Source organism: Osmerus mordax, chromosome 4, assembly GCF_038355195.1.
Source record: "Osmerus mordax isolate fOsmMor3 chromosome 4, fOsmMor3.pri, whole genome shotgun sequence".
In the NCBI taxonomy this organism is placed as follows: domain Eukaryota; kingdom Metazoa; phylum Chordata; class Actinopteri; order Osmeriformes; family Osmeridae; genus Osmerus; species Osmerus mordax.
The window spans coordinates 7,443,877-7,470,083 of record NC_090053.1 but is presented as its reverse complement, the minus strand read 5'-3'; the positions used below and the strand labels follow the sequence as shown (position 1 = coordinate 7,470,083).

General features: G+C 50.0%; 1 protein-coding gene across 1 annotated transcript in view; it reads left to right on the top strand.

Moving 5' to 3' along the window:
- trim44 (tripartite motif containing 44) overlaps positions 1–25,769 on the top strand; it is a 31,322-nt gene extending 5,553 nt beyond the window's left edge. The window contains exons 5-7 of the mRNA XM_067235328.1: positions 832–1,125; positions 4,757–4,779; positions 24,333–25,769. Coding sequence (XP_067091429.1) covers positions 832–1,125; positions 4,757–4,779; positions 24,333–24,417 — 402 coding nt within the window. The 3' untranslated portion in view covers positions 24,418–25,769. The remainder of the gene's footprint in view (positions 1–831; positions 1,126–4,756; positions 4,780–24,332) is intronic.
- Positions 25,770–26,207: the final 438 nt, after the last annotated feature.

Below are 26,207 nucleotides of genomic sequence, written 5' to 3'. Positions count from 1 at the left end.
GTGAAGAGGGGCAGGTGGCGCGCCCGGCGAGGAGACGCATTCTAATGAGTCGTAGCTAAAGAGCGCCTCGTGGGGGGGCTTGGAAATGAATTAAAAGAGAACCGCGGCGAGCCGTTCAATCGCCCTGAAAGCTAAACAGATGGCTCGCCGTGGTAGACAGCCTCTCTGAGGTCTCTATCTGCAGACGAGACGCCAGGCCGAGGCGTCGGACTCCGGAGGGGAGACTGTGTGCCACACGATGACACGACACAGAGCAGGACGGCAGTCTCGTCAGAATGATGCTCTCGTGAACAGGCCGTTGAAGGAAAGCAAAAATAAACGGAGAATCTAGCCTTTCCTACTTCCTCCCTCTCTCCTGTCTCCACCTCTCATTTAAATGTCGGTCTACGGCCTCTCCTTCCGTCTCTCTAACCTTTGGTAGTGTTTTATCTTATCCTTTTTGCTTTCCTTTGTTTTCCATCCACATTAATACTCCTCCTCTCCGCTCTCTGTTTTAGCTCTGTATCGAAGTCCTTCATGTCTTGCAAGGGCAGCTCCGCCATGTTCATCTGCCGTGCCAGTAATAAGCCCTGACGTCCGTCAGTCCTCTGTCATCCTCTTTAACATTTTGACCTCCTGCATATGCAGGAGCTCAAATCTCCAGCTCCTCTCTCTCTCTCTCTCTCTCTCTCTCTCTCTCTCTCTCTCTCTCTCTCACTCTCTCTCCTTTCCTCTCTTCTTTCTCTTTCTGCCTCTCTGTTTGAATTCAATGGGCTTCACAGGCCCGAAATAAATAATTTTCATGTTCCCCCCCCAAAAAAAACAACATGACTCTCTCCTTCCCCAACCTAGATGTCGACGGAGCAGCTGGAGGCCTACGTGAACGGCCAGTTTGACGAGCTCCACAGGCTGGTGCGCCTGGAGGAGAAGAGGACCCTGCACCTGGTGGACCTGAAGGAGGCCTTCCTCACAGCCGCCGCCGCCGAGAAGATCGCCGAGATCTCCGTCCACACCGAGCGCCTGCAAGAGGAGATGGCCTGCATCACCCAGCAGCTGGGGCAGCTCGACCAGGCCGAGAAGCAGCCTGGGGCCGGAGTTGGAGCGGCGGCCCTTGCCGGAGCCCCAGGCCCCGGGCACAGACCCATGGTGAGACCCCCCCTGCCCCTTTCAGACGCACATGCACACTGCATAGGCACCAGGCGTTCATAGGAGCTAAAAGGTGTTATTCTCATTAAGAGAGGGGTTGTGACATGAAGGGGTTCCAGTTCTCCTCAGTCCGAAATCATAGATCAACATGTGTTCCATTGAAGGGTGAGGGGCTTAAGTGGAGCTATGTTTACCCTCTGGCTGCATGCCAGTTCCAGCCTGTGTATACACACAGCGGCTGGATAGACTCTACCTTCTACAGTATCTGTCAAGGTCAGCTTCTCACACACCTTCCTCCTCGCTCACGTGTTGTCACACGCGCGCAGGAGAGAGCAGTGCACGTACACAAGCTGTGCAACCCAAGCATGCACCCACCCACTCACTCACTCACTCACTCACACCACAACTAGACTGTCTCTCTCTCTCTTTCTCTCTCTCAATCGCACTCGATCTCACGCTTTCTTCCTTCCTCATCTCTTCGTATCTCGATCTCTCTTTTTCTCACCCCTCCTTTTCTCACGTTCCTTCCTTTCTCCTCAGCTCAGTCTCTTCTTATTTACAGCAGCCCAAATTAAAAGATCCCTCTGGGCCATTTGTCACTTGCACCACTCTAGAGTCAACACACTCCTACCTCCCGGGTGGGGGACGGAGACAGGGGCGCTTTAGTAATGGCCATAGCCCAGCTCCAGATTGCTTTTCTGGGTGAGGAATGGGCCCGTCGTGGGCCAAGTTCATTAGGGCCGTAATTGAATGCTGATGGTGGACCAGTTTGTTCTCTGACGTTACTCAGTAGCGGGTGAGTAATGCTCGCCGTGCAAGGTGTGTGTGTGTGTGTGTGTGTGTGTGTGTACCGAGGGTAGGAGGAGGACAGATTGAGAGGGCTTTCAGTAAATGTAAGCAGGCATATATACAGTGTTTATGCCTGGAGAGGAGAGAAATACGGATAGCTTGTGGATATTCAAAGAGAGATCCAGCGTTTCTGGAGCACAGTGAAATCACATTACCCAGACGCTTCAGTTCTGGCCCTGCACTTGCGGGCCAGGTTCAATCTTCTCTCCAGGTGTTTTTTTTTTTTTTTTTTTTTTTAAGAAGCAACTCCAGGATCGGACAGAAACAAATTCCAGTGAGCAGCTCCCAGGACAATAGTGATGCAGCTAAAGCCAGTTTACGACCGGAGAAAAGGGATTCACAGCGGCTAAAATGCATCTTCCCACCTATACTTTCTAGTGGATAAAGACATTCTTCCCCCCTCTCTACCCACCATGCCATTATAATCATAATCCCATCATTTTCTAATGCAAGTAGACCAGTCAAGCTGTCCTGCATTGTGAGGAGTATTCACATACCTGTCTCATTCCACACAGCTGTCTTCTGACCTGGTGCATTCCCATGTGAAATCAAAACAAATACTATATCGAATGTCTCCAAACGATTTCTTGTACTCCACTCATGGGTCCTAAGGCTTGGTTCCTAAAACCCTGGTATTTGAGAGAAAGATGATAATCATGCTTACCGACTGCTGTGTACATTTATTACGGTAATGCACTGAGGCCCATAGCACCCAGTAATCGGCTGATCTGTCAGTGAATCAATAGAGAGCTCTGATAGGTTGACAGCCGCACCGGCACTCGTTGTGTTTACCAACCAATCACAGTCCTTTGTGATTGCCGAGCACAGATCTGTGATCTGTCAGTGGCAGACACACACTATCTTTCTCTGTCAATCTCTCTCACACACACACACACACACATCACAAAAAAACAAATTTCTGTGCTACTTCTTCGTAATAGCCAATGAAGTGATTGTGATGTATACCCTTAAAACAAAATAAACATTCACCTATGTAATTGTACAATTAGTCACACTATTGACAACTTCCAAAACACACAGTCATTGGTATGATAGCCCGGCTCCGCCTCCCCCCCACATACAGAAATACAGTCATGCACACTGACCCACTCATATGCTCCAGTACCCTGTTTCATATGGAAGTGTGTGCGTGAGTCCGGCCCGCATCAGGAAATGCATGTGGACAGCGAACACAGGCGGTAGGCTCATCGATGTGTAAGTTACCGGAGCCCCTGGCCCCGAGACAACGGATGATCATTCATTAGCCTGTCATTAGCTCGCCTCTGATCCGACCCGGTGCTAGCCAGGTCCTGACCCGGTCCTGACCCAGGTCAGAGGGAGCAGCAGGGGGCGGAGGGAGACCGTCTCCCCCCGGTTAATGAGCCTGTCTGTCCGGACCACAACCAGAGCAGCTAGCCTCTCTGTCACCGGCCTCCCCTCGACACACACACACACACACACACAGTCCCGTCCATGTTACCTGCCGCCCTAGTCCAGCCTGGGTTTATCACGAACATTCTCATTCTACAGCTTCATAGTGTAGCATGTAGTTAAGCACCCCCCCCCCACACACACACACACACACACACACACAGTCCCGTCCATGTTACCTGCCGCCCTAGTCCAGCCTGGGTTTATCACAGAACATTCTCATTCTACAGCTTCATAGTGTAGCATGTAGTTAAGCACCCCCCCCCCCCCCCCCCCCCCCCCACACACACACACACACACACACACACACAAAGCAGTTCCCATTATGTTACTGCAGCCCAAATGCAGCCTGGGCTTTGTACACATTACACCCTCTTAGCCCACTTTGTGTTCAAGTGAGAGAAAAGAGTCCTCGCCTGTTGAGGAAGCATTGGCATGTGTTTGTCATAACAGCTCTAGTGGGTTCCGTCATTGGACCAAGGTAATGGTTAGTGAGAGAGTAGAGTTTGAGAGGATACTCAGTCTCTTTGGTGGTATGGTTCTGCATCATGACCTTCATGAGAAACCTAACTTGAGTCTCAACATCAGTATCAGAGGGCTTAGATATCCTTCAGAACCACGGGTGGAGGCTGGGGTGGTGGAGGGCAACGCCGCAAAATAATGAGCACTTGTACCGCACTTACTTTTGCTGCATTATCAGAGGCGCATGCAAGTTCCTGGTCTTGTGGAAGGACCGGCCCTGTTCACTTTAGTGAGGGCGTTTTGATGAGCCTAATGTCCCGGTGGGATTGCTGACTGACACTAAGTGCCCCTCAGAGACTCCCACCTGAACCAGCTTCTCTCTTGTTCTCCCCCAAAACGAAGCTACTGCCGGCGCTAATTAGCGTCGGTCGGGAGCAGGGCGTCTCGTCAGGTCTTTCCTCTTCTCTTCCTCCTGCTCTCATCCTCTCGTGGCCCTCTCTCCCGAGGCAGTCACCGCCATCCTGTCGCTCCGCTGGCTTCAGACACACTGCCTTCACCCTGACAGTCACTCTGTACTGTGGAACACTCTGGAACACAGCGCGGGAGGGGGTTCCCATGTGAAGGAAACACGTTTCTGGTTTGCTAATAGACAGGAGGACTATGGAGCGCGACAGGGGAAATTGTCACCGACAGCAGAAGTAGGGGAAAAGAAAGAGGACAGGGATATTGATAGACACCGAGAGCCTGATAACGGAGCTCTTGATAAAGTACAGCAAATGCGATGCACTCCGCTTGAAGGAGGTTTGCCGGAAGATGTAAACATGCTAGTTAATGTGTGTGTGGCTCCGTATTTGAACCTCACTCTCTATTTCCTGTTTGTGTTTTCCAGAACGACATTGAGGCCAGGCAAAGGTAAGATGCCCCCATGATTCATACCCAGGCCTTTTATAGCTCCCAGTTGAGCCCAGACTGTTAAAACAGTCAGAGCTGTGAGGATCAGCATGCAACTAGCACGGTTGAGCACACACCAAAACACAGCCACACAAGCCCACGCATACACACACACACCTACTCTCACTCTCTTACACCCCTAACAATGTGTATCTTAACTTAGTATCTGGGCACATGCGTGTCACGTCGATGGCCCAGCCAAGCAATTAGTGGCCCTCATTTCAGTGGCCGCGGGAATCGCACCATCGCTGAGGTGACGCGCTGCCTGCTCCTATCAGAGGGCATGCAGGCACAGGCCCGGGGCGGAGTGACTCATTGGACAGTGTGTGTGTGTGTGTGTGTTGTGCGATTATCAGGGTGAACTCCAGCCCTCAGGTAGAGCATGGTGGTTTAGTTACTGCTGTACTTCAGGTAACAGTCCAATCAGAATGAGCATTTCTGTCTGCCTGTCAGTCTACCTGTTTGTCTGTTTAAAAAAAAAAATCTCTTTCGACTTCCTGCTTGTCTGCCTGTCTGCTTGCCTGTCTATCTGTATGTCTTTGTCTGTGTGTCTGTCCATTGGTTGGTGTAAGACCGTCAGTGAAATCTTCCTCATCCAGTCACACTCGTATTGATCCAGTAACACTCATTCAGAGCACATCCCTTTCATCACCCCCTGCTGTGTGTCTGTGGCCTTCATCTCAGTCTGCCTCCTTCTTCTAAACCCACGCACGCGCACACACACACACACACAGACACACACACACTCTCTCTCTCACTACCTGGCATATATTCCTTCTGTTGTCTTATTACTCTCTCTCGCTCGCACGCACGCACACACACACAGACACACACAAAACCCACAAAGTCTGGCGACTCTGAATGTCTCCAGTTGGTAAATGTCATTCTCGGCTTGAAAAAGAGATTACTAGAGAAATATTACTTTTTCTATAACAACATGAGACATTATAGTTTAAAGACAGGTAAATATTTAGACACTCAGATATGCTGGTGTGGTTGTGTTGACAAACTGTATCAGTGACAGTGTCAGCTTTATTGCTTTTCACCGAAGATTGTTTCTTAAAGTAATATATTAGATGGGAAAGTTCATTTATATGTATATTGCAGTGGGCCATTTGATGGATTGTCTACAGTATATTCTCAGGTCAATTAAAATAAGTGGTCATCTTTATCTTGTGACATACAGGATGGCCCTCCCAGTGGTTTCGGTAGGTTTTAGCTGCGAGCCGACCCCAGACCCGTCCAGCCGAGCACAGCCCTGTCTCGTCCTGCCCAGTCATGTCTAGTCTAGTTCTGTCCAGACCCACAGTGGCACCAGCGTCCCAGGCCGTTAGGGATGGGCCTGCCATAGATAATGCTGATGCCAGTACACTGGAGCAGATGGCTCTGGCTTCAGAGCCCAGGATGGGAGCGACCTGCCCTTGGTCAAGGTCAACGCCCTCCCCACACTCTCACACACACACACACAGACATACACACACATGCAGATGCACACACACACACAGACCCCCACACGGACATGCAGACACAGACACAGACCCATATACACGCACACACACACACACACACACACACATGCAGCACTCGCCCGCCAGGCCCTCCCCATCTTGGCTTTTCTTCATCTCCAGTCATAAAACGCAGTGGGTGCAGAATCTATCCCAGCCTCCTGCTTTCTTCCCCCTGCTCTCTTCTCCCGGCACGCTGGCTAAAGACTGGGTAATGGCTGGCATAAAACCTAATGAAGTCATAATGGAGGCTGAACAGTGAAGGAAGGGGTGAAGGGTGTGGGGGGTTACTGCTATATATAGGGTTATAGAGTCCAGGTTGAGTGAGGGAGATGGGGGAAGAGGGGGGGGGAGGGGAGATGAGAGAGTACAGGGGAATTGTAAATGGAATGTATGTAAATGTTATAAATCGGAAAGAGGAAAGAGGCGAGAAATAGATGGAGAGAGGTAGAGATAGAAACATTATGAGAGAGAGAGACTGATTTACAGACACCGAGGGAGATATGTTTGGGGTAAAGTGTAATGAGATCTAGCCCTGAGAAGTGCTTACTGAACAGAATCAGCTATGCATCTCTGCTATTTCTACTACCCAATCTTATTGTCAGCCCCATCCCTATCCTAGTTCCAGCCTCGCCCCATCCTAGTCCAAGGACCAGCACCACCTCGATCCTAGTCCCAGCCCCATCTCTATAATAGTCCAAGCCGCAATCCCACCTCTATCCCAGTTGCAGCCACACCCCATCCTAGTCCCAGCCCATCCTAGTCCCAGCCCCAACCACCACCTCTATTCTCCGCCCCAAACCTTATCTATCCAAGACCCAGACCCACCTCATCCTAGTCCTAGGACCAACCCCACACTCTCCGAGACCCAACCCTACCTCATCCAAGATTCAGTCTTACCCCAAACTTCAATCCCACCTCATCCCAGTCTCCTCAGTTTGTCCTCCCCTTCCCCTGACTATAACCTTGAATTTGTCATTTTAAATAACAATGGAGTTTTTCATTGATGTGTCTTGTTAAATGCCACAGCTCCAGTCTGGGCGAGTGTCTGCCAGACTCCAAAGAAACCCATCAGAACAGTACTAATCATCAGGATCTAATCTCCGTCCTGCAGCCTCTCTATAAACCTGCCAGTGCTGAGTGTGTGTGCTGTCGGCCTTTTCTCTTGTTCTCAAGGAAATCACTAGTAGTATTCTTACTACTAGTTACATGATACAGCCTTAAAGGTCCCATGACATGAACATTTCACTTTAAGAGGTTATTTAACATTAATATGAGTTCCCCTAGCCTGCCTTTGGTCCCCCAGTTGCTAGAAACGTTGATAGGTGTAAACCAAGCCGAGGTAATAAAATAAATAAAAGCTCAAACGCTCCGATTTGAAAATGGTCCTCTTATGTCGTCGTAAGAGGAGAGGTTACCTCCCCTTTCTCTGCTTTGCCCGCCCAGAGAATCTGTCCCACCAATCAGAAAATGAACTACGACCGTGCGATTGCGATGTCATCTTTTCCTACATCATGGCTTGCAAACGACGGAAGCATGGCAGATAGCCCCGCCTCTTTCTTCCTCGTAGCATTAAAAAGCTACAGACACAGAAATGGCACATACTAAGGAAAGCTCCTGGGACTGCTCGTCGTGGCTGTAATTCTGCTCGTAGTGGCTGTAATTCTGCACCAAGGCTGAATTTCGGGAAAGATCTTTCAGATACAGTATTAGGGGACCACTAAGGCCTATATAAAAGCAGGTCATGGGACCTTTAGAGGAGTTTTGCTTGTACACACAGACACACACACACAAACACACACAGACCCACATTGCTACATACGCACTACATACACAGATCCACATTCGAACCCACACGCTACACACACCACAGACCCACGCACCCACTTTCATACTCACAGACCCACTTTCCTATACACACACTACACACACATACCCACAGTTTTAAACGTACACACTTTCCTACACACTGCACAGAGACCCACTTTCCTACACACACTCTCACACACACACACACACACACATACCCACATTCCTCCATTGATTTGGTTTTACTCGGTCTGCCTGAGAGATCCACTTCTTCTGATTAGAAGGCCATGTGCGTTTGAGGCCAGAAAGCAGAAAGGCCACTAATCAATGAGAGAGAGAGAGAGAGAGAGAGAGAGAGAGAGGTACTAGGGCATAGAGAGAGGGGGGTAGGGATGGAGAGACAAACAAAGGGGGAGGGAGAAGGAGAGAGAGAGAGAAAAAGGAGAGACACTTGAAGCGAGCGAGAAAGTAGGGGAGAGAACTTTAAACGGGTACGTATATGCATGTGCGTGTGTGTTCAGTGAGCGTGTTTATAGTGTGTGCGTGTGCTGGGTTGTGTGTATGTCGTTCAGAATGGACAGAAGGTAAAAGACCCAGCCCAGGGTGAGTTCTCGCAGGCCAGCCTGTCCTGGTCCATTGTGTCTGGGGTGTGTGTAGCAGGGTGAAGCCATGCCTGGAAGTCCTTAAAGAAAGAGGCCTCTCCCAGTATTGGGGGGGGGAGGAGGAGAGAGCTGGCTTGTCTGCCAGATGGAATTGGCTCTGTATTCTTTGGCTGCAGACAGACCTTCCTTATCAACCACCTTCTCTTTTATCTCAGTTTATTGGTTTGTGTCTTTGTGTGTGTGTCTCTTCTCTCTCTCTCTCTCTCTCTCTCTCTCTCTCTCTCACACACACACACACACACACACACACACACACACACAGTCTCTGAGTCTCTCACTCACACTTTTTTTCTATCTCTCTCTGGCATTTTTCCCATCTGTATCAGGAGTGTCTTTAGGCCAGGAATGACTTCATTCAACAGACCGAGAGAAAAGAAAACAGTTAATGCTCAGAGACAAAACTGTCCAAAAACCTATTAGAGCCGATAGAGGAGCAGAGGCAACCTCCACAGTGTCAGTGTAGTATTCACTACTAGGTCACCATGCACTTCTCTCTTACTGCCCACAGTGTCAGTGTAGTATTCACTACTAGGTCACCATGCACTTCTCTCTTACTGCCCACAGTGTCAGTGTAGTATTCACTACTAGGTCACCATGCACTTCTCTCTTACTGCCCACAGTGTCAGTGTAGTATTCACTATTAGGTCACCATGCACTTCTCTCTTACTGCCCACAGTGTCAGTGTAGTATTCACTATTAGGTCACCATGCACTTCTCTCTTACTGCCCACAGTGTCAGTGTAGTATTCACCACTATGTCACCATGCACTTCTCTCTTACTGCCCAAAGTGTCAGTGTAGTATTCACTACTAGGTCACCATGCACTTCTCTCTTACTGCCCACAGTGTCAGTGTAGTATTCACCACTATGTCACCATGCACTTCTCTCTTACTGCCCACAGTGTCAGTGTAGTATTCACTACTAGGTCACCATGCACTTCTCTCTTACTGCCTTCCTCCTTCTCTACAGCATCTGTCACGTCAGAGACGACACCATTCACTGGGAACCCTCGATAATGCAGGTCAAAGGAGGCAGGACCTCCTTTCCATACAGCCCAAGGTAGAGAGGGCACAGGTCTGCACAGACCAACGACAGAGAGTCCCTCTCCCATAGACACCAATGGCAGAGTGCTCCTCTCCCATAGAGGCCAGTCAGAGAGGGTCCCGCCCTAATTATTTTGCTATGGCACTGTCACAGTCGAGAGACCACCCCAATAGTAAATAACCTCTTTGAGTACTGTTCGAGAGCTGTGATGTACTAAAAAGTGTCCTTAGCTGCGGAGGCTAGCCGAGCATATAAACCATGCTCTGTAATCACACTAATATGATCAGGCTCAGCTGGGAGTCTGGTTTTGAATTAGCAGAGCGGCTCCTTCGATCCACTTCTGCAATCACTCAGCTCCTCCTGCTGCTGCCTCCAGAGCCTGTGCCCACTCATCTACTCTGCCACACACACAGAAAGAACACACACACACAGAAAGAACACACACACACAGAAAGAACAGACACACAGAGAAAGCACACACACACACAGAAAGAACACACACACACACACAGAAAGAACACACACACACAGAAAGAACACACACACAGAGAAAGAACACACACACAGAGAAAGAACACACACACACAGAAAGAACACACACACAGAGAAAGAACACACACACACAGAAATAACACACACACAGAAATAACACACACACAGAGAAAGAACACACACACACAGAAATAACACACACACACACAGAAATAACACACACACAGAAAGAACACACACACACACAGAGAAAGAACACACACACACAGAAATAACACCCACACACAGAAATAACACACACACAGAAATAACACACACACAGAAATACCACGCTCACACAGAAATAACATACGCACACACAGAAATAGCACACACAGAGAAATAACACACACACCCACACACACACACAAACGACTTCTCATCTAGTTTATTAGGCCTTAGACCCAACAGATACACACACACAGACACGGATGACGAACACACATTGAAAAACATTCGCGTGCACAAACTCAAACACTGCCGCACAAGCAGACACACATTCTTTATTTATCACAAAGTGGACGTCATGACAGAGTCATTTCAATTAGAGACTAGTGATATGAGAAGCTCTAGCACCACACTCTCAGCCCTATGTAAACACAGGACTTAATTCCTGCGCCTCCCGCTGATGAGAGAGTGGGAACGAGGAAGTGCTCTCTGGCGCCCCTCTGGTGGTGGCCAGTCCACACTGCAGTGTGAGCGGAGGAGAGCCGTCCAGTTGGGAAGGACCGGCGTGAGTGATGCCTGGGCTGAATTTGAGCTTGCTGCCCTTCAGAGGGTCACGCAGCTGGATCGAGCTATCGGGGGGGAGAGGGGGAGCAGGGGGGGATGGGAGGGGAGGAGGGAGGGAGGGAGGGGAGGAGGGAGGGGAGGAGGGAGTGGTGGGAGAGGGTGATCAGGGGGTAGGGGAGGAGGGAGTGGTGGGAGAGGGGGGGGAGGGGAGGAGGGAGAGGGGGAGCAGGGGAGGAGGGAGTGGTGGGAGAGGGGGAGCAGGGGGGAGGGGAGGAGGGAGTGGTGGGAGAGGGGGAGCATGGGGGAGGGGAGGAGGGAGTGGTGGGAGAGGGGGAGTAGGGCGGAGGGGAGAAGGGAGTGGTGGGAGAGGGGGAGCATGGGGGAGGGGAGGAGGGAGCGGAGGAGGGAGTGGTGGGAGAGGGGGAGCAGGGCAGAGGGGAGAAGGAAGGAGGGAGGGGAGGAGGGAGTGGTGGGAGAGGGGGGGGGGGGGGAGGAGGGAGAGGGGGGGGAGGGGAGGAGGGAGTGGTGGGAGAGGACACAGGATGACTGCGATGGAGGGAGCGGACTGGGTTTCCTCTAATGAAATATTTAAGATCCCTAGGGAGAAAAGAGGTGCTCGAGTCCTCTAGTCCTGTGTGCGTGTGTGTGTGCGTAATTCTATGTAGTAGAATCAACATTTCCACACTTAATAATGCAGGATATTAGACATCAGCGCGCTTCGGTGTGTGTCCATTCATGTGTGCATGTGTATGTGCATGCATGTGTGGCGTGTTTGTGTGCTTGGTGTGAGTGTGTGCACGTGCGTGTGCATGCATGTGTGGCGTGTTTGTGTGCTTGGTGTGAGTGTGTGCACGTGCGTGTGCATGCCAACGTTTTGCTGTAATGGGTGACCGTAAATGATTCAATTTTCCTACCATATGCCACACACGCACACGCACACACATGCATGCACACGCACGCACACACACTAACACCAAACAAACACCAAGTGATAAAAAGCTACCATTTGTCAGGAAGGAAAAGCGTGTAAAAGAAAGCAGCACACACCCATCCATGCATAGACAAGGACACACACTCTTAAACAGTCATATGATGCCTCCTTAATGATGACACAGCTGTGCATGAATTATTCATTGAAAACCTCACATGCCAGACACGGCATATGAAAAAAACTGTACATGCCAAGCTTTTGAGAAATGTATGCCAATCAAAATATCAATTGTTTTGTGTGTGTGTGTGTGTGTGTGTGAGTGTGCTTTTTCCTTTTACACACTGCTTCAGTTGTTGACTAATGGTAGTTTCTATCTATCTGTATTCACTGGAATACAAAAAAAGGTAATTTTACCACAACAAAAGCTTCTGATAACCATCATAATTTAATGTTAGGGTAACCATAGCAACAGTTGTGTTCCGAAGAGGAGTTCTGGGCTGTGAGATGCTTGTGCGGGGAGTGGTTTGTGAGATGAAAGCTTGTAGATAACCAGACTTTCAGAGATGTATGGTGTGGCGGGGTGAGGATGCCAAATGATGGCATATTGAATGTCAGGATGGAAGATGGATCAGACTGCGTTGTGTTTTTTCACACAAGGAGCGACAGAACCCAGTAGATCACACTCCGGACAGAGGCGCCTGATAGCAGCGATTCACCAGAGGATTCATGCTAAACCCAGGGCCTCTGTCTTCTCCTTGGCCCTCTTACTATAGAATAACCCCCTCAAGAAGGTTCTGGATAGAATATGAATAGAATATGAAGGTTTTGTGATGAAGCCCTTCAAGGTGCTATAAGGACTTGGAATCCTAAAACCACTCAGACCTATCTACCCAGATCAGCCCAGTACTCTCACAGGTTACAGGTCAGTGGTACTGACCTTGCATACTGTGGTTTCATATAAAAATGCTTTTACTACATTTATTTATATTGGGTATATTAAATGTTTATTGTTTGTCCATCGTTTTTTTGAATGTACTTATTATATCTGTCTTTCACCTGTCTGTCTGATGCGGAAACACCAGAATGTTCCCAAAGGGGGATTCATGAAGTGTTGTCAATCCATCTAGATTTCATATGGAACACATTTTACAGTGTTCTTTTCAAAAATGGTTTTCTAAAGCGCCATCTCCCTTTCTGTTGGTGTCCCCCCCCCCCCCCCCCCCCACACACACACACACATTTTGCTTGTGCTTTTACCGGTGTATTGTTGAGGGATCCCAGTAGCCTCTGAAGACTATGTACAGAGCCTTGACTGTGGCTGGCTTCCTCTGCTATTATTGATTCGCTGTGAAGCTGGAAGAGTACTGACCTGTGCTGCCCATGACCCCAGAGAACAGGGTAGTAGAGGAGAATCATCACAAGTGCCCGAGTACCCTAATGTTGCCAGCATCCGACAGCTGTTTGTGTCGAGGCTTTGATACACTCGCCTTATAAATAACGGCTTATAAATGTGTGTAGGATGTGGGGTGGGGATTAGATTGTGTGCCTGTGCGTAGTTACTGTACAGGCATTTTTATAAGAAGCATTCGAAGTCTGCTCTCGCCATTCTGAAAAGCAGCGATTTCCCGATTTTCTGCTGACATTGAAAAGCGGCCCGCAGAGGAGATTTAACAATCTAACAAGGGGAGCTACAGGATTAGGCATTAAATATTCATATTTATTGAAGTTCCCTGTTAAAGAAAGTGAGATAACGTTTAAAGCAGAACAGAGGAGAGCTGAACGGGGAGGTGAAAGGGGGAATAAGCTTTCTGTGCGCTGAGGTATTCAGAAGGAGAGAGAATGAGGGAGTCAGGTGGCTGAGCGGTTAGAGAATCAGGCTAGTAACCAGAAGGTCGCCGGTTCGATTCCCGGCCGTGCCACATGACGTTGTGTCCTTGGGCAAGGCACTTCACCCTACTTGCCTCGGGGGAATGTCCCTGTACTTACTGTAAGTCACTCTGGATAAGAGCGTCTGCTAAATGACTAAATGTAATGTAATGAGCAATGGGAGGAAGTGAACTGAATAATATTTCAGGAGCCCCCGGTTCATAGGACAACAACGATAACTTAAGAGTCTGGCGGCAAACTTCCCCGGTGCTCCCGGGGATAAACACTTTGCTATTTGAGCCCTGCGTTTCTCATCGTGTTACATCTGCTTCAGTGCAGTTCAGTCAGACGACCTTGATGACCTTGCGTGGGTTGATATACGGGCACAGGAGAGCCCTGAGGTGACGCACCGACCGAGGGGCTTATCCGCTTGGATTGGCCGCCCCTCCCATCCCCGGCGTGTACCGGAGCGGGGTTTGGCAGGCGGCGGGCCCACGTGTTCCTGCCGGGTCTCCACGTTCCCTCCTGTTCCCAGTCTCCTCCCTCTTCAGCTCCCCGCCTGCTTGTTAAGTCCTGCTCGTCTCCCTCGCCTCCCTCGTCCCTCTCCGGCCGTCCTGTCCTCCGGCGGGGGGGGGTAATCACCATGCTGTCACCCCCCCCCCCCCCCCCCCGCGACCCCGTCATCCAAATACCACCGCCCCCCCCCTCCCCCCACCAGCGAAACCACACCACCCCACCTCGGGTGAAGAGAAAAGGAAAAATGACGTGTGATGAATACAAATGTGTTAATTAGGGACTGCTACTGTGGTAGAGAGCTGTGATGCAGATAACATGTCTGTGTTTGGGGGAGAAAAAGATAGAGGGGGGGGGGGGGGGTTATACAAGTGAGATGGAGAAAGAAAAAAGTGTGATGTTGTGCGGTGTGCATGTGAGAGAAACGGAGAAAGAAGCAGACAAAAAGAGAATTGGAGAGAGTGTACACAAGGAGAGAGACCCAGACAGACAGCACATCTATACACGTCCTGTGTGTATGTGTGTGTTTATATAATATGTCCGTATGTGTGTGTCCTCGACAGTACATCTGCTTTGGCAAACATTTTTCTAATCTCTCAACATGCCAAGAAAGCACTTGAAATTGATACACAGACAGTCCTCAGTGGCAGGTCCGAGGGGTGTGGAGCACCAATGCGCTGTGCTGTTGCGCTCTCGTCTCGTCTCTCTCTCTCTCTCTCTCCATCGCACGCCTGGAACTCGTCTCTTTGTTTCCATGGTGATGAGATGCTCCAGCGCTTCAGCGGTCTGGCTGAGGAAGGGGGAGCAAGGTGGATGGGGACGGACTTCATGGTACACACTGTGGTACACAAAGCCCTCGTACAGCACCAGATCGGTGTCCGCAGAGCTGAGACGTTAGGCTGCTCCTATCAGAACAGATACCCTGACACACAGATACCCTGCCCCGGTGCTCTATAAGGAGCCGGACTTGTTTACACTCCTTTGGGGGACTGGGGACCACGAGGGGACGTTAGTTGTTCCTTCCTCCACTCCAGTAGCCTGGTCCTAACCAGACTCTCGTACATTGCATTTGTACAGAGAGTCTGGCCTCGCTCCATTGACAAGCGTTGACTCCCTTGTAGGTGGGTATTCTGTTGAAGTTTAAAACTATTGGATCTGCCCAGAGCCAGTCTGATCTGCCATAACCAATCGCTAGCGTTCGCCTTAGCCAGCTCCTTCACCACTACTGTAACAGAGCTAGCTGCCGTAGCTGGAAAATCAAACTGTTCCCGAACCCCGTGGGGAGGAGGGCCACAACATCATGGCCACCAACAAAACTCAGCAAAACTTGTTCTTGCTCCGTCTTTAGCTGTTGGATATTCGGCAGCGTTGCCACAACGGGAATGGCCGAATGGCTTTGCTCGCATCTTTCTCCGCCGCCATTACGGAACTACAACACAAACTAGCGCACAACATCAACGTCATCGTTCTCAGCCACTCCCTCTGTTCGCTGATTCGCCGGTAGAAAATCAACCTGAAAAATCTGACTTCCGTACCTCATGGCCAGACCTATGTACAGAAGCAAAAATAAAATTGAGCTGATTTACGTAGGAGGGCAGAGCCAGGCTACCACTCCAGCACCCTCACACACTACAATATACATCTAAAATGTATTTTGCACACAATCCTGACTTGGAAAAAGTCATGAAATCCCTCGCTATGCTTGCTCAGGCCATGTACATAGCATGGTGTGTTTGCTTCTGTGTGTTAATAGTGTTTGTGTCACAGACAAACACACACACATGGGGGGCGGGGGTTCTGGTGTTTTGTGGGAGGAGATGCCAGGGCTGGATACTGTTGAGCTGCACACAGGGTGATGAATCAAGGCCTTATCAACCACAGGCCCTGGGTCGCAACTGTCAGCATCGAGGTAGGAGAGCCACATCGTCAGCGTCCAATCACAGGGCATCATCTCCCAGCTCCGCGCAACGCACACACACGCACAAACGTGCACACGCACTCTCCCTCAGACAGCCACGACACACCCCACCGCACGCGCGCAGAGATAAGGCTGCCACGACACCCCAGCAAGACGGTTCACGGTCTTAGACACCGAGGTGGTCACTGCCAGACAGCCGCCCCCCCCCCGTCCCCCTGTCCATCCCTCCGTGTCTCAGGACAGCAGGACAGTGTGAAGGTTGTCAGGGGTATGTTTAATTCAGCAGCCTCGGCACAGGCTCTGGCTGCCCGTCCGTTTATGTGTTGTGGTGGCATCGGGAGCCTCCCCCCCCCCTCCCTCAGCATCAGTATTCTAGACAGCGAAGACAACCTTGAGAGGAATTTGAAGTCTGTGTGGAATGGAGGCAGTATCTAATTAACCTAGTCTGCGCCGGAGTTAGCATGCACGTTACGTCTCTCCCCCCACCTCCTTTTCCTCCCACAACCACCTTTTTCGCTCGTTTTTTTTTTTTTTTTTTGTGGGGGGGGGGGGATTGTAGCGGAGGTGTTCCACTGAATATTTAATGACCCTTCTTTTTTTTCCTCCGTCAACTGTTTGAGTTTTCCTTCTTCTTATCGGTGGGTTGTTGTTTTGGTTGCTGTGAGCGGACGTCTGGGTTGTTTTGGGGCAAGCTGCCCCATCTAGGCCCGAGATACATCTCCTTGATTGGACAGGCAATGGACAGACAGCTCCCTGATTGGCCAGACGCTGGACAGGCAGAGTGGGTCTTGGAGAGCTTCAAACAACAGTCAACAATCAAATGGACGGAAGACAGCATTTCCCAAAACAGGGAACAGGCTCTGCTATCCTTAACTATGATAAAATATAGTGTTACCCCCAGGAGTTGGCAAGCTTTTTTGATAGACGTTTTATAACATGCATTAGTACACATAAAAGTTTATTAGTCAGCCAGCACCGGGGAGCTGTCGAGCTCCCCACTGTTTCTGTTCTGCTCCCAATACTGTTATTGCTGCTGCAGATACTCAACATCCCCACTGAGACAGCCTGGTCTAGTCTAGTCTTGCTCTGTATATATAGCCTAATATGTTGTGTTGTACTCTTTCAGGACACCAGTTGTTTCTCATGGAGCTGTTGAGTGTAGATAACGGGTCATGCACTTGTAGGTCTGAAGGGATTTGTACTGTATTTAAACTGAAGAGTTATCCATGTGTGATGTCAGGAGTACCAAGGATACTGATGTCCTAAGGCTGAAGGTCTGGCTCTGTCTTCGTGTGTGTGTGTGTGTGTGCATGCGCGTGGGCACATCTCGGTATTTTTGCGCATGTCCTTCAGACCCAGGGCATAAATGACAGTTGGGATGGCGAGAGCGGTATGACAGACGGCTTTGCCTAATAGCCAGGCTGTTCTCCAGCTCTCTTTCTCTCTCTCTCTCCATCTCTCCATCTCTCCTTCCCTGTACGTGGCCATATGTGCCTCTGACATTCCTCCGTATCTGACTGAGGAGTGGAGAAATCCATTTCCATATCAGCGGCGGCTCCCAGACGTAGCGTCGAGGCGTCTGCTCTGAAACTTTCCAGGACAGCTTGCCCGGGCACCTGGGCAACCGTCCCATGGAGATGGAGCCCCGGCTGAGCAGTCTGGGAGTGGGTGGTGTGGTGGTGGAGAGGGGGGGGGGGGTGGGGGGGTGGGGGGGGTGGGGGGGGGGTTGAGGGCGTAGCTGTGCCAGTCTGCCTGTGTGTGGGCGCCGGCGTAGCCTGTCACTCTGGGTAACGGCTGGCTGAGCCTGGAACGAGCCCGTCGCTCACACAACATCACATGACTGGGTATGCAAATATGCCCAGGAGGAGTTCCCTCCAAATGGGCCGGGATTGATGGCTCCTGTAGGGACAGAAGAGAGGGGAGAACGGGGGGAGGCGGGGGTAAAAGGGGGAGAGAAGGTGGAGAGGACAGTGGGTGAGGGAGGGAAGAGAGGTAGGGCGGAGGGGGAGGAGGAGGTTGTTGTGGGGGTGGGATAGAGGGAGAACTGAAGGGTGCAGAAGGCCTCCAGTGGTTATTTATCATCAGTAAGCTATTGATATGCTTTCTCAGCAGGTAGCACACCAGTGTTGACGAGAGGGATAGATAAAAGTTTATCTCAGCGTGTTTTTTTTAAACTCTCCTGGCCTTGAGGAAAGAAACTTTGAAAGGAAGTTTCAGATAGACTGCAAGCTGCGGTAATAATGCATCTTTTTAAGCTGAGGGAGAAAAGGCCTGTTTTTCTTTTCCTCTTCTAAGGTCGAGATGTTTTTCGAGACACTTGGGAGAGATGACAAAGGCTCCAGGAAAGCTTTCCTCTCCGCAGCAGTGATGTCAGACTTCTGGGCCTAAACTAAATCTGTGTCTTAACCACAGAGAGAACTGGGTCTCAACATCTCATTACAGAGAAAGCACTGGTAGAAAACAGCAGCACAGTCAATGGTAAAGTTGTTATAATTATATATTTTTTATAAATATTGAATTTATAAGTATTCAATCTTTCTTATCAATATGGGGCCCTTCAAGAAAAAAAGTGTACCCTTGATCTCTCCTTTCTCTCTCGCTCTCTCTCGCTCTCTCTCTCTCTCTCTCTCTCTCTCTCTCTCTCTCTCTCTCCATGTAAGCCCTCTCTTGTCACTCCATCACATGCTAGAGCTTATTGTCTCACAATGTTCGGCAGCCCTTGTTGACCGTTCCCTGACCCCACGCCAGTTCCACAAGAGCAGCCTGTTCGCTGCCTGGCCTCTGCCCTCATCACGTTAGGCTGTGAACCTCTCCCATGCCGAGTGTGTGCTTATGGACGCCGCAGCCCTGCGGTCACCATGTGACAGGGGTGCCAAATCTGTCACAACAGCCAGGGGAGGGCCTGGTAAACAGACCCAGCTAAAGCAGCCAGGACGTGAGGGATTGTGAGGCTACAAGAGGCTGTCCCCTGGCTCTCTGCAGGCCTACTGGAACACACTGGGCCAGAGTAGACAACACCGCTGACGGGAGACTGGGATGTGCTTCATTTCTCATGGCACGGCAGAAGAGGAATGTCAAAGGACTGAAACAAATGGCCTCTGTTTCAGCAGATCCAACACGCACACACACACACATTCACACAGACACACATGGATCCACGCACACGTTCTCACATGTACACACGCAGGTACGCGCGCACACACACGTATGCACATTTTCCCTCTCTCTTGAAATTGTTCTCACCCTTCTCTCGTCCCTCTTTCATCCTTTGGACTCGTTACTAGACGCTCATTAGATGTTAATTGCTGACTAATAGCTGTTCCAAGGAAATGGGGCAGGGAGGTCAGACGGAGCATTCAGACGCCCATGCCTAGACGCTGGGTGTGCTGAGTGCAGCGTAATTGTTTATCCTCTGTTTACATCTGGCCAGACACTGGCTCCACGGTAGGACTGCTGCTTACGTCACCGTGGCTACGGGAGCAGCAGTCCTCCCGGAGGCTTGTCGCCACGGGGATGTGTCTTTATGTTTGGCCCCGATTTGAATTTTGCGCTCTTAATTAATGAGCCTTTTATTTATCTGGCCTACGTGCACACCATTACTGCAACAGTTGTCTATTCATTCCTCCATTACCCCCTTTGGCAACAGTGAGGGCAGAAGCACTAAATGAGCCTGTGTAAGATAGAATCTTTAGCATAGTTAAGGGTCTTATCTGAACGGCTCTTTGTTCATTCTTGAGAATGATTAACACAGGTACTTAGCACATGTAAGCAAGAAATTCGTTCCTGGTGGATAACTGTATTCACCTCTGTACACATACTTCCTGCAACACACACACACGTACACCCTCACACGACCAACACACACTCCCGCATTTGCACACACACACCCACATTAGCACACACCCACGCACACCCACTCTCCCATCAACACATTAGCACACACCAGCCTGCATGATTCTTGTGATTGGCTGAACATTGTTCTCTTCCACTTGACCGACCTTGTATTGTGCTTGGTAGCCGGAGGAACACTCTGAGTAATGTATGCAGCACCTAGTGGGCGGACCACACAGTCCCTCCTTGGCTGGGCCTCCTGCATTTCATAATGGACAGTTTTACATAATGAACATGCATGAACATGAGCTGGAGTGTTAGGGGGGGGGGGGGCTTGCAGCAGGGGGGCCGGGGGGCAGCGGGGGATCGTACCGAACAGCGCCTTGCTCAGATGAATGAGCTGCGGTGGAAAGCTGATCTCAGATATACCATAAACCCTTTCTCATTACAGCACATCACATTTCATTCGGTGCACTTGTGTATGTGCACACGGCCCCTGTCTGCGTGCAACCTTAAATCTCTAAACTGGCGGTCTTTCAGGGTCTTGGAAATATATTGCTTCAATTGATGTGTTGTTGAGGTATTGTTTTATATGTTTTATCAGCCGGAGGGTTGTAAGACAAGCAGGATTTGAAAGGGAGTCATCTCTTTGCTTTCAATATGTGGACTTGCTGTTGGCCAGGAACAAATATTCAGCTCTGAATACTTAATATGCTCCTAACCCAGAGTTGTGAGTGTTATGTTTCCGAATGGCTCTGTCACAAGATTTGTTGTCGAGAACGTTTAGGGAAATATGTAGAGTAATTCTCTGATTTATCCTTAATATTTTTTTTTTCTTTCTGTCCTGTTGTTGTGGATGTCCCTCCAGGCTTTGTTTCAGCTGGTTATTAAAATGTTGGTCCTCTACGTGTCTGTTGTTGTGTTTGTGCGTCTCTAACCTCAGTTCTTCTGAGACTCAAGCTTGGTAATCTGAGAGAACAGATCCTGCTTGTGTGCCTGTCCGTTGTCAAGAGTCCGGGTGTCAGGAACGAACGCACTCCTCTCTCTCGCTCTCTGCATTCCACCCCTCTCCTCTCCTGTCGTCGCTTGCGCCGCCCTGCCTCCTGTGTTGTTGACGAGCCTCGACGACAACACCTCATTTCCATACTATCACTTCCAGCTGCTTCCTCTGCGCCGCACGCCTGTCTGACTTCCCTCACTTCCTCATCACACCTCAGGAGAAGGAGGAAGGCGGTCTTTTCCATCTTCCTGTCTGTCCTCTTCTCGCTTTCTCCATCCGCTGCCTACCTCCCTCCCTCGCTCCCTCCCTGTCTGCTTCTCTACCTGCCTACCTGCCTCTCTGCCTTCCTTCCCGCCTCTCTCCCTCTGTCCGTCCTTTTTCCGCCCCTCTCCTCTCATCATGCTGAGCCCGCTGCTCACATCCTCCCTGTCAGGATCAGTGCGGTACGGAGGGATGAGGGAACGTTTGTGTGTGTGTGTGCGGAGGGGTCACGTATAGTGTCCACCTGTCTGAGGAGAGCGGGAAGATGAAAGATAAGCAGTCAGCCGGTACGACCAAGAGGCGATTAGAGATCCCTGAAGGGCAACGGTCAGTTCGATCCAGCCGAGCTTTTACTCAGTCAAATCACCCATCATATCCTGGATTGTCTTTTTCGCAAGATTCCCCCTAATGCTTTTTTATTCAAATTTTTTTGATGTCTCTGTCTCCCCTTTTGGCTCTTCCCTCTCTCCTCCTCCCTCCATATCTGGATCCGGGTCTCTCTCGAGGGGTAGTCTGCAGAGTTAAATCACCCCTCAGGCTCCACAGGTTTTACTCCATTAGGTTGCAGCAAAGTGCAGCGCTCGGTGCAGAGCACGGTGGCCAAGCTGTCCTCGGGGCTCTATCAATAATCATTAAGGCTCCTCTTTCATTAGGGCCTGAATGTGCCACTCCTGCTGAGGTATTGGCGTGTGGTGGCTAATGTGATGCAGCAGGCCCAGATGGTGCCAGTGCTGTTTGGAAATGCAAAACAGGTCTTTATTTAGCTAGTCTGAGGATGGCGGGTTTCTCTCATCAACTCATCCTCTCCATTCGCCTCCTCTACGACGGTGTCACCTCCTCCGTGACCGTGTCAGCTCCTCGACGACCGTGTCGCCTCCTCTACGACTCTGTGTCGACCCGTCCTCTTCACCCTGCTTTCCCTTCGGCTCCTCCTCCCCTCTGCCTTCGGCAGATCCAAAGTACTGCGGCCTGATTGTTTGCGCAGCAACTAGGCAGGATTAAGAGGCCGAGGGCGAGAGGGGGGAGAGCGGGCCAACGAGCGTGATTGCAGCATTTCCGGATGAGGACTTAGAGGCTCTGCGGTTGCTGTGCCGAGAGTGGGGAAATCAAACGCAATCAGGGACCACCGCCCCCTCTCTCTCTCTCTCTCCCCCCTCCCCGCCCCCTCTCTCTCTCTCTCTCTCCCCTTCCCTCCCCCCTCTCTCTCAGAGAGCACAATGGGGCCCGGGCCAAAAGCGGAATAGAAAAAATGTTTGATTCAGCATCCCTGTGCCTGATCCTACGTTCTAGCTGTTCCGTGGGCTGACAGTTTGTCCAGAATGTACTGCTGGCAGTGGGATCATTTCAGGAACGGCAGTCAGACGTTTCCATCTGGTCCCCATCCAGAAACCACACACACAGTTGCAATCCATCCATCCATCCACCCATCCCAGAGGGATGCCGGAGCTCTCCTTGGGGCGGAGAGGGTGTGCTACCGAGGGCCGCTCATCCCAGGGTGCCCCCTGCCTCCAGGCCACGGGCACCGGCAGGAGGAGGGGATGATGGGTCCTGATCAATGATACATGGACTACATTAAAGTTCATGAATAAGTCATGACCTGTAAAAGCCCAGGAAGTCTCCAGTACAGAAGTACCTCCCCCAGCCCTGCTACCACTCCTACCACGCCAGATTCTGGGGGTGAGAGCAGAGAGAGGCAGAGGGAGAGAGAGGCTTGCTAAGACATAAACACGGATTTTTGAAAGAGCAGAGTGACAGTTGGATACAGCAGAGAGAGAGGACATAGACAGCGTAGAGAGAGCAGAGGGGACTCAGCTAGGGAGGCAGACAGAGATGAGAAATGCAGAGGGAGGCAGAGAGAGGAGGAGTCTAGATGAATTGGGGGTTTCTCCCCTCCTACTGGCATTTAGCTGATCTCTCACTGCGCCATCTCGCTACAGAGTAATGGCTTCCTCCTCCGGATGGAATAAATAAGTTATTACACCCATGTGTCCCAGGGCTTAGAACAGAACAGACCATCTGAATATAAATAGTTAATTTGCCTCCATAGAGATGGCTGCACTATATGGCATTTGAATATATTTATAATTATACTAACAGCTAGCCTGAAACTGCTTGACTGGAGATGAAAGATGAAACACAAATATCAACTCTGGGGGTTTTCCTTCCAAACCGTGTCTGAGGCCTGTCCTCAGACAGGGGGTCACTGTGTTGTTCTGGTTGTGGATGTGTGCTTCACTGAATAGCCCTGCTCTCAGGACATGGATCGTCACGACCGGACATGAGTGAAAACACAGTGAAAGGGTTTCACTTGAAAACGTGTGTCTGTGTACCCAAGACGTGCTGGGTTTCAACAGGGAAAGTGAACTATTCCCGCAGTCCGAATTAAGAGAGAGGTGAGGCGGAGAGGAGAGCAGGGGAGGAGAGAGGAGATCTCCCATGGAGACGAGGGAGACCCCTGGTTTCCCCTCTCGACAGCCTCACAGGCGAAGTTGGAGAGCCAAGTTTAGTGGAGTGGAGGGAACGCATAGAAGAGTTGACAAAGTTGAAAGCGGGGAGAGAGTGAAGGATGAAAGGAAGAGGAGGAGGAGGCTGTCAACCTGGGGGGCGGGGGGCTCTGTCCCCCTCTCAGGTCGTCCAATTAGAGGCTGTGATTAGTGCCGACCGTCCCCAGTGAAATTGAATCCATCAGACTGCCTCTGATTGCTATGGGCCTTGGTAATTTGGCAATCACTTTATCTATGTCACTGGAGAGCCACTTGCACGAACAGGCACAGCAGAGAAATTGAAATTGTACTTTGGTTCCTATAATGACATTTAAAATAAGTTTTGGATCATTTGTGTTTTATTAGGAATCTCGCTTGTAATCAAATTAAGAGAAAAAAATGTAATTCTGTTTGTTTTTCTTTTCCCAGAATCCCGGAGCCGAGACAAGACCCTCGTTTGCCTGGTGACTACAGAAGGAACGGACCTGAACCCTCGATGGACCACGCCCCCTGACCTCGGCTGGCATCCAATCACAAACCACCCTCCATGTGTGGTCCTCCTACATCTGTGCATAATACCGTCTTTCCTCTCTTTCATTTTTCTCTCATCTCTCTCTCTCATGTCTTCCTCTCTCATCTCTCTTCTATCTACTTTTTCTTCTCTTTCTGTCTCTTTTTCTGTGTCTCCTCTCTTTTTCTTTCCTCTTCCCTTCTCGTTCTTCACTGTCTTTTCTTCATGTCTGCTGACTTTGGGGTGACCTTCGCTTGCACAGGCTGGTGTGACTAAATGGATGGCTCTGACAATTCTTTTTTTTTTTTTTTACTCCCAAACTTTTAATTTCTTACTGGAAAACTTCTTTTTTAATTGAAGTGCACGGGTTCTGTGCAACCATTACCATCAGGCTCAATTATTTCCACAGCCAATCTGATTCTTGACTAAGTTTCTTGGCTCAGAGAGGACTCTGGGTAAGAAGCAATGTGCCTGTACCCCACAGATGTTAGACACAAAGTCTGAAATCTTTAGTGTGACACATCATGCTGTCCAGTAATATGTGGTGTTTTGTTATGACAAGCAGCCTTGAAAGAGAAAGGCAGAGAGAGTCAAACTGAATGTGACAAGTGACATAATTCCTAGGTTGTGTGCAGCTGTAAGATACTGAAAAGGGAAATGAATCTAATAAAATGTGCCTTGTTTTATTGTGGATACTCAACACAGCCCTGCTCTCTCGCTCTCCTCTTATTGTCCTCAACCCTAAATGTCTTCTGTGTGCCTGTGCATGTGTGCACGCGTGGGCAGACATGACACGCATATGAAAGCATGTGTTTGCAGCCTCTACCCACCAGACTGGTGTTTTGACACCTCCTGATGTTGCAGATCTTGCAGAGACCATGTTAGGTGAATATCCCACCTTAATATGCTTGTGCCTGATAGTAGTCCTGCCTCATCAGCGTTCTCTGTGATGTCATGGCTCATTACCCCTGGACACACTGCAGTGTTGCACAGCGCACACAGAACCGACCAGGCAACACACCCCTCCTACTGCCACACTCAGTCAGACGTTCTATCCACACTTTCTCTCCCTTTGTTCTGCCTTAGCTGTCATCATCGCGCTGTCAGAATCGGACTGATGCGATGGCTGAAATCATGCGACACGTTTTGATTATGACTTCATGATTGTGCGCCCACATTATGATCTGTGCAATTGTCTTTTGTAACTTGCCCTCGGGGGCCAATGTTTTTGCAGTTGACATAATAAAAATGAAAATGTTTTCTGAAAACAGATGTCACAACTATTGCTTTTTAAGCATTTCTGGGAAGTTGTTTCTGTCTAAAGTCAACAAATAAATGATATTTCGTACATAGGACACAGGCCTCCATTCTTTTAGTTCTGTGTCGACGGTTGTGTTAGTTAAGCTCCGCTGTTGTGACAGGGTTTTTTAAAAGCAGAGCAGATGGTTATCTGAAGAGCGAGACTGCGCCGCACCGCACTGTTGACATCACGCCACCTTGACAACGCCACAGGAAGGGAGGATGGCGGAGGGAACGGGAGATGGATTGAGGTAAACAACAGGGATTTCTTTATCAAGATTAATGGCATCTTTCCATACAGTACAGGATTGGGAATGTGTGTGTGTGGGGGGGGGGCGGGGAGTTGCAGCACAGGAAAGGAAATGGGGGTTGGGGGGGCGTTCTTGCCTCCTGTCCTCTCAGAGATGGATGCATCTACATGCAGTCGATGGCAACCTCGTTGAGTATCCCTGTAACCCTAGTGAGCAGGAACCACTCTCATCACCCCTCAGTCG